The following is a 7,878-nucleotide window of genomic DNA, read 5'->3' on the forward strand; positions in this document are numbered from 1 at the left end:
TATGTCCCGTGTCAAAATATAGCGTTGAGAGAGTATTTCGGAATACTTTTGTGACCTCCGCTAGAACAATAGTTGATTATTTATCGGTCCACCCGGGAGGTGTTTTGTCGCCTAGGATTTATTTTATGACGGCCATATTCAACAAATACTGCCTCTATCAACCTGCAAAGTATTTACATATGTGTATGTTTGTGGTGTTTGGCGGTGTAGTGCAGACTGAAAACGGCGTGAATTGGAAAAATTAACATTTTCAGCCCTCTCCCCCTTCCTCCACCTCCGCAAACATTGCCCTCAACATAGATTATGTAATTGCGGTTTATTGCAAGCTCAGTCTTTCTTTTTGAAAGACCAATCGTCATGACTGACATGCTATGTATATCGTACACATTTTCTTAATACAAGTAATTGGTGGGAATTTCATGCGAATGTTTGGTATACAAAGATCTGTTCTCAGACGTCGCCGTGTGAAGTTGTGGGTAGAAAATGGGAAGGCGGCCGTGGTCTGGCATATATCCCCGTGGCTGGTCTGTTGGCTCTGTTCAGCTTCAAAACGCCAGGATATAAATCCCAGACAACTGTCAGAGTTACTGAGGGAAAAATGCATCAACGTTTGCAGGCTGATATGATCATTTTCTTTACTTAATTAAAACAAGGAAATCAGATGTAGAGAGTGGAATCTGCGGAGATCCAATACGTATCGGTGTGTATATTCTCTGGTGGCCGATCTCTCGTTGAGAAATTTCAAAATAAACTTCCCATAAACATCTTGGGTGGGCGGGAATAATTGTTAGCCTTGTTTAATAAACACTGAGCAATGGATCGAGGCGTTTTCATTGGTCGCTGTTCCCTAAGTGCCCGCCAACGTCTGGTTCTACCCCACGGGCTTACACCCACAGGACAAAAGGAACTTTTGCCCGGCTTGATTTCCCCACCATTTATTTAGTCATCAAAAAGTCAACTAGCTTTACAAAAACAACAACATATAACAATCCCCGCGTCCTAGGCTTGTGTAAACACTTGTCCCATAAGGCACTGTGTATAAAAGACGGGGACCTCAGTCTAGCAATCCGTATCGAACTGACAAGAAGGCTTTTACCATCGGTTAGAACTGTGTCTGTGATAATTTGGGTTCGTCCTAACCGGTCAGCCTTACACGCTCTATCTGATAGACCCCTGCTACCGATATACCTGTGACACAGAACTGAGCGAGCAGACGATAAGTTATATACAAGTGTGTGAGTTTTTACCGAGATAATGATGTCAGCGCAGAGACCGTCTCCCCCGGGGCTGGGCCTGTACAGCCACTATCCCGACACCCGCTACCTGTACCCACCCATGTACTATCCCCAGGGTGACCTGAGTCAGGCGTACACCCTGAGTGTCCTGGCAGACCTGGAGCGACGGGAGCAGCACCAGAAACCTCCCTACTCTTACATAGCTCTCATTGCAATGGCCATTAAGAATTCTCCAGAAAAGAAAACCACCTTAAATGGCATTTACCAGTTTATCATGGAACGTTTCCCTTACTACCACGACAACAAGCAAGGCTGGCAGAACTCAATCCGCCATAATCTCAGCCTCAATGACTGCTTCATCAAAGTGCCCCGTGAAAAAGGGAAACCCGGTAAAGGTAACTACTGGACGTTGGATCCAAACTCCGAGGAAATGTTCGAGAATGGCAACTACAGGCGACGGAAGAGGCGTTCTAGAGTCACTACCGGCCCGGGGAAACAAACTGAGAAAACCCAGCCGACCTCTGACAGTCCGATATCCACATCTGATGAAGACGAGGAAACGTTTGATTCCAACCTACTACAACCGGAAGTTTCACCTGTCCGTTCAGGTAACACAAAGTTTACGTGTCAGTCGAGATTTATCTCGTCGTGTGATAGTAGCTACAAACAGGAGAGCTGTGAGAAAGCCGAGCAGAAACTCATCCCAACGGATTTGTCAGCGTTCGACGAAAGACAGGAGGGAAAGTTTGACGTGTCTCCACGCGTCAACATGCTAGAAGGAGTGAAGCAAGAGTCCGTGTCACCTGAACGCTGTAACAAGCTTCAAGACAGTCCCCCGAAACGTCCTTTGTTTAGTATTGATAATATCATCAGCGGTAAAAGTGTGACAAAGAAAGACTCGTCACCAGTCCTGCAGTCGTCGATAGCAAAAGACAGACATCCAAAAAGCAAACCGGAATCTCCTGTCATGAGGAAACGCGACGTGTTTGACCGCATCCCGAGTCCGCCTCCGAAAATCAGCGATACCTACAAGAAATCTCCCCACTCTACTCCCCAGTTAGCTGGACAAAGTGCTCTCTACAGACATTTCCCTGGTTTGACCAGAAACTTGCTTCAAACTTTACCTGCGTATCTCCCATACGGACTGACCGCTGGTTACGGTTTCCTTCCTAACAGCGCATTCTCATTCGGACAGTATCCTCAGTCGCCTGGATCCTTTCCGGTTTCCATACATTCCGGAATTTGTCCTCAACCCACCGGACTTCCACTCGTATATGGTAATGTAAAATAAGCACGATATTTTGTATGAAACGTGCATGATGAGGTGAAATTCGAAAAAGAGATTTTGTGATTGAAACGATCGTAAACCTTTGAAGCCAGGACACGTTCAGTTCAGTCCTGAACCCCATCGTGTCATAATATTACACGTCTGTTTTTTGTGTATTGAACTTTTTATTTATGACATTATTTATTAAAATCGTTGTGTACATTGTTATATAGTCGCCGTAAACGGCCTGTGTAGATCTTAATATGTGTAATGTGCAACTCCACACCAAATTGCTCTCCATGTATTTGTACATAATTCTGATAAATTGTGCCAAAATAGAGCCAAGTCACACCTAAACGTACTCATCTGTTTGCCTTTGTGTTGCTTTATTAGGTATATATATACCGAGCAGTATTGTTCATGCCAGTCTAGTTATAAGACCGCCGATGGTAAATATATATACAGCTTACATGTACATATACACGAGCAAATGCTGTTGCATGTGTCAATTAGTGTTGCAGTCTCTAAATCCCATTTCCGTATACCGCCTTAGGCTTACATAGTTTTTGTTGAAGAAGAACAACACTGTGTGGTTTACCTCCTGCGATTTTAACACGGAATAATTGGGCATGACGCCTGAGCAGAAGTATGTGAATCATAAATTCCATTCAATGAGATTATGTCAAATATTTATCTGACTGACTTTTCAACGCCGTACCCAAACTTTTTGAATTTACATAATGGCGGCCTGGTTTATAAATGGAGGAAACTCGGGTGCCTAGGATAAGCCGCTAACATTCGCCAGGTATCTGGCACCTCCTGACCTAAAGCTGCAGCCTAGCCAACGAGGGATGGATTCGAACCTGCCTTTTGCAAAAGCTGACTGGTTAAAAATAGGTTAAGTAATAAACATGATCATCAAATCCACTGATCACAAATATTCCTGGGAGCTAGAAAGATATTTTACATAAATTTACATATCAAGGTTGATATGAGGGTGTCGATCATCCTCTTTATTTATAGATTTACTTATTTATATACAGGTGCTAGCGCAGTACAATGACCCAGTGCAATCGTTGTGAGTTCGAATCTAGTTCTTGTTGGAAGGTCTGCTTGCAGGCTGCCGGGGGGGGGGGGGGACGTTATTTTTACTGACAAGATAGTGCAGCTGAAATGTTGCTCGAGACAACTTCTCATGCAGATGGGTTCAGAAATGTCTGAAGATTCACAATTACAGCTGGTTAACAAAATATCAAAATATTTGTCGATCGTGGACTTTCATTTTCCTCAGTTACGGTTTATGAGACGGCGAAACCATCTTAACTGTGGGGAAATCCTCGGAACAACCTGACATAGTCAGGCCAAGCTCAGTTGGGGATTCGAACTCATTTCCACTATTAATCTATACAGCACTATACCAAAGGTCCATAACGGTCTCGTGATTGGTTGAGACAACAGTTCCACAAAAACACGTGACATAGCACAACATGATTTGTCGATTTGTTAATATTATAGAGGTTGTAGGATTCCAACAAAATCGAAACGTGTGAACAGAATGGTATTCACCATATATAATTATATTCGAATTATGGTTCAATGTTATCTGTATTCGCATCAATCAAAACCAGACATCGCACTGTGTGGATACAGCTATAACATCACTGAAAACTGAGATATAATCATCATCAGAAAGTTATCACTGAAAAATGTAAATTAGTTTATAATTTTATCACTGAGTTACCACAGTGTCAAATGTGTGGATGATATACATTGGATTTCACGGATCATTTCGGTAATCCCCGTGTTAAACACTTTCGTTTTTCTTCCACTTTTATGGTGACATTTTTTTTTAATGAAAATGTATAATTATATTTATTCAAGTAATGTGGCGTATTCAAAACACATATATCCGGACTTCAACTATGCCGTTCTCAGCCGTCCAAAATTGAAATTACGCTTTACATTGCGTTTATAATAGACCTATTATATATGCAGTTAAAGTATACATTCTGCATGAGGCACTAAACGAGACCAATACTTACTTGTGGGTACGTCTATTTAAAACAAAGTCAGAGAGGTATTTTGAGGCATGCTTTTACCGATAATGACATCATGTCAGAAGGTGACGTTCATTTCAGCTTTTCTTTTGCCCTTCTTTTGAAATCTATATGTATCTTGATTGTGCGGTTAAAATATATGCTGACTTGTCAGCAGAAAGCCATGAATTTTACACTTCTTTGTTTCACTTTCAATCTTTTTGCAAACAGGAAAATATTAAAGAGTGTACTAAACAAATAAAGTTTAAATAAAGTCATGACATCGCCGTGCAAGCTAATAATCTTAAGTGCGTTCCACTTTTTTAACTCCATTGCAGCTAACAACTGTCATACTGTATAGTATATTAAGCATGCAACTTATTTATTTATTTCCTGATACGGTAGTGATCGTATTTATAGATGCGTGAGAAAAGCGGAAAGTCCTGAGTATACCGCTGCACTTCACCATGCAGATACCTGTGAGACCTTCTAACTTAACCCGCTTCCACTCAGTGGGAGCAGTAGAGAACGGCGCTTCAGACGAAGGAGCCAGTAAACAGCCGCATGTAACGTTAGCATTCAAAATTGAGGAAAAACAGTAAAGTGGACCTATATACGGAACATTTCATAGCATACTGAAGCGTATTGCATGGTATAAAAGGTATATATACCTTGACTGAGGTAAACACCTATCATTCAAACAAGTACACGAGCTTGTTATCTCATGTTGCCTTGAGCATAATGCTACCTGTTGATTATTTCTTAAATATGTTACAAATTTATAAAGGTTCTTTGCACAATCTGAATACTTTTGAAGCCAATTTTTTTATTAAAAATTTAAAGAATTAATAAATGTTCGTCCTCAAGTTGCAAATCCCAAAACACTTACATAAAGAAAAAGTCCTATAAAATGCATAATACTACAAGAGAGACACGAAGATCAACACTGAAACTTTTAATTCGAAAAGAATTACCGGTACTACAACATGGTTATTGAATACATGTGGTTATATTTATATTTATTTATTTATTTATTTATTTATTTATTTATGTATGTATTTATTTTAAATATTTATTTATTTATTTGATTGGTGTTTTACGACATACTCAAGAATATTTCTCTTTTACGACGGCGACAAGCATTATGGTGAGAGGAAACCAGGCAGAGGCCGGGAAAACCCACGACCATCCACAGGTGGCTATCAGACCTTTTCACGTACGGCCGGAGAGGAAGCCACCATGAGCTAGACTTGAACTCACAGCGACCGCATTGATGAGAGGCTTCTGGGTCAGACTAGTTATACTTTTATGTTCTAATTATATCTCAGTTCGGTATTTAAACATTTCACATCTGCACATTTATGGTTAGGGCAATTATCTTGTTTATAGCATACCATCAGGATATCTAAGAATCAGTCATGCCGAGCAAATATTAGTTTCCTGCTGGGGTCCCTAAAGAGTCATTGTCTGTAATCATCTACAGTGTTCTATGTCAGGTCCTTCAGACGACCCAAACACTTGTTTGCTGAGAAACTTCACAAACTTATTCAGTTTTTAAGTCGATATAGCGTTACTTTTATTTGTCTTAAGCTGCCGTTCGGTATTTTTTACCATGAGAAATTTGACACTGACTGCAAGCATATACCTGCATATATCGCTTTAACCGGTAAAGTCACCTTATAGCATTATGTATCAGAGCAATTTGAACTCACAATTCAGACAAGGGAAGGATACAGTGGATACAATCCCCAGCAGCCTGCTTTATCCATCTGTAGTTGAAATAGACATATCATTTCGTTTTATTGGTAATTTCCGTTTAAACCTGCAATCGTTGTACCAAGCATATAAGAAAAAATTAAACATATGCCCTTTGTACTTGTACAGAATGTACAGAAAGTAGAACGAAAATTGGAAAAGAGACGCTGAAATGTATGATGAAGCATGTCAGCCCAAAACAGTGACGACAGTGAGGGGCAGGGCATCAGGGCCCACTTCCACGAAACCCTCTTAACGTTAAGAGCACGCAACTACCATGGTAACATGGCACGCAACACTGTAGGCATAACATCGCCATGGTAGTTACACCATGGTAGTAACTACCATGGCAACCAGCACCGTAGTTACGTGTGGTTCACGTTAAGAGAGTTTGGTGCAGGTGAGCCCTGGTCAATCATTTACATAGCCTAACGGATGCATGAAGCACGTGTTACATGTAACAAGTTGACATGTACACACGCATCACTCCGCATGCGTGCAGGATTTTATCCTGACATACAATGAGATAAATCATGCATAATTAACAGATGTCGTTACACATTACTGTTTTAATGCTGTGTGTCTCTTTCACAGATATAATGTAACACGTGATATTGGCAATAATGTGGAGGGCACCCCTGTACCGTGAGGTGTATTGAAGTGTGTGAATATTGCATTTGTAAAAAGCTGAAAAGAAAGGAAAAGAGAAAGACGCAGAAGTCACAGTAACATCCTTTCACAATGATAACTTAATTGTGAATCTCAGATCTCAGAACCTCAGATATAAAGTGATATATCTGTAGATCTCAAAGTAAATCATAGATGCATGCTTCCTTCCACGCCGTTAAAAAGACTTTTTATATTTTATGAACGGCATAATCGATGAAGATTTGTCAGTTAACCTCTTTGTCGTTATATGTGGCAATTTTATATGATTTTTAAACGAGTGTCGGTTGCACGAATAATAACATATCTCAAGGAGATTGTAGCTTCGTGTAGATCTGAAGTTCTATGATCAACGAATTCAGAATGGGACTCTTGAATGGACATTTTTTTTGGGTTGGTGGAGGGTGGGGCAGGGAGGAGGTCTTCGGCTGCTTTTTACAGTATTGTAGTATGTATAATGTTTTTTGCACGGGATCACTTGCTTATGTTTGATTTGTTTATTTATTTTTGTTTGTTTATTTGTTTATATGATTGGTGTTTCATGCTGTACTCGGGGATTCTTTCAATAAAACAACCCTGGATGGAAATACCTATCTTGCTGAGGCATTTCTGTAACAATATAACAATATAATATAGCGTTAGGTGAAGGTGTTCTTCGTTGAAACGGACAAGCCACTCAAACGGTCGTTCGTCTAAAGAGCGTGCGGTCGCTGGCTCAAATCCAGATAGGGACTTCTGGATCGTCCCGGCTAGGTAACCGTCACGTACTCTTCCCTAAGCCAGTGTGTATCTGACTGGCCTCACCCCTTAGCGGCAGACCTGTATACCCACAATCACAGTTACACGTCAGTTACAGGAGAATCAACGGGAAGGTCTTTAATTGTTCAACATTTCCTTACCCTGCCGAACTCATCCGGCG

General features: G+C 40.7%; 1 protein-coding gene across 1 annotated transcript; it reads left to right on the top strand.

Annotated features, from left to right (window-relative positions):
* Nucleotides 1-1,226: 1,226 nt before the first annotated feature.
* Nucleotides 1,227-6,942, top strand: LOC135465531 (fork head domain-containing protein L1-like). The gene is made up of 2 exons (XM_064742769.1): nucleotides 1,227-2,429; nucleotides 6,888-6,942. Exons 1-2 carry the CDS (start codon nucleotides 1,255-1,257, stop codon nucleotides 6,940-6,942), a joined length of 1,230 nt encoding a protein of 409 aa, XP_064598839.1. The 5' UTR covers nucleotides 1,227-1,254.
* Nucleotides 6,943-7,878: the final 936 nt, after the last annotated feature.

This window comes from Liolophura sinensis, chromosome 5, assembly GCF_032854445.1.
Source record: "Liolophura sinensis isolate JHLJ2023 chromosome 5, CUHK_Ljap_v2, whole genome shotgun sequence".
Taxonomy (NCBI): domain Eukaryota; kingdom Metazoa; phylum Mollusca; class Polyplacophora; order Chitonida; family Chitonidae; genus Liolophura; species Liolophura sinensis.

Bases quoted from the DNA above. Each gene is read 5' to 3' on its own strand.
- LOC135465531 (XM_064742769.1), top strand. From the start codon at position 1,255: ATGATGTCAGCGCAGAGACCGTCTCCCCCGGGGCTGGGCCTGTACAGC. The intron at 2,430-6,887 runs GTATCCTCAGTC...TCTCTTTCACAG, and splicing joins AGCGCATTCTCATTCGGACA to ATATAATGTAACACGTGATA.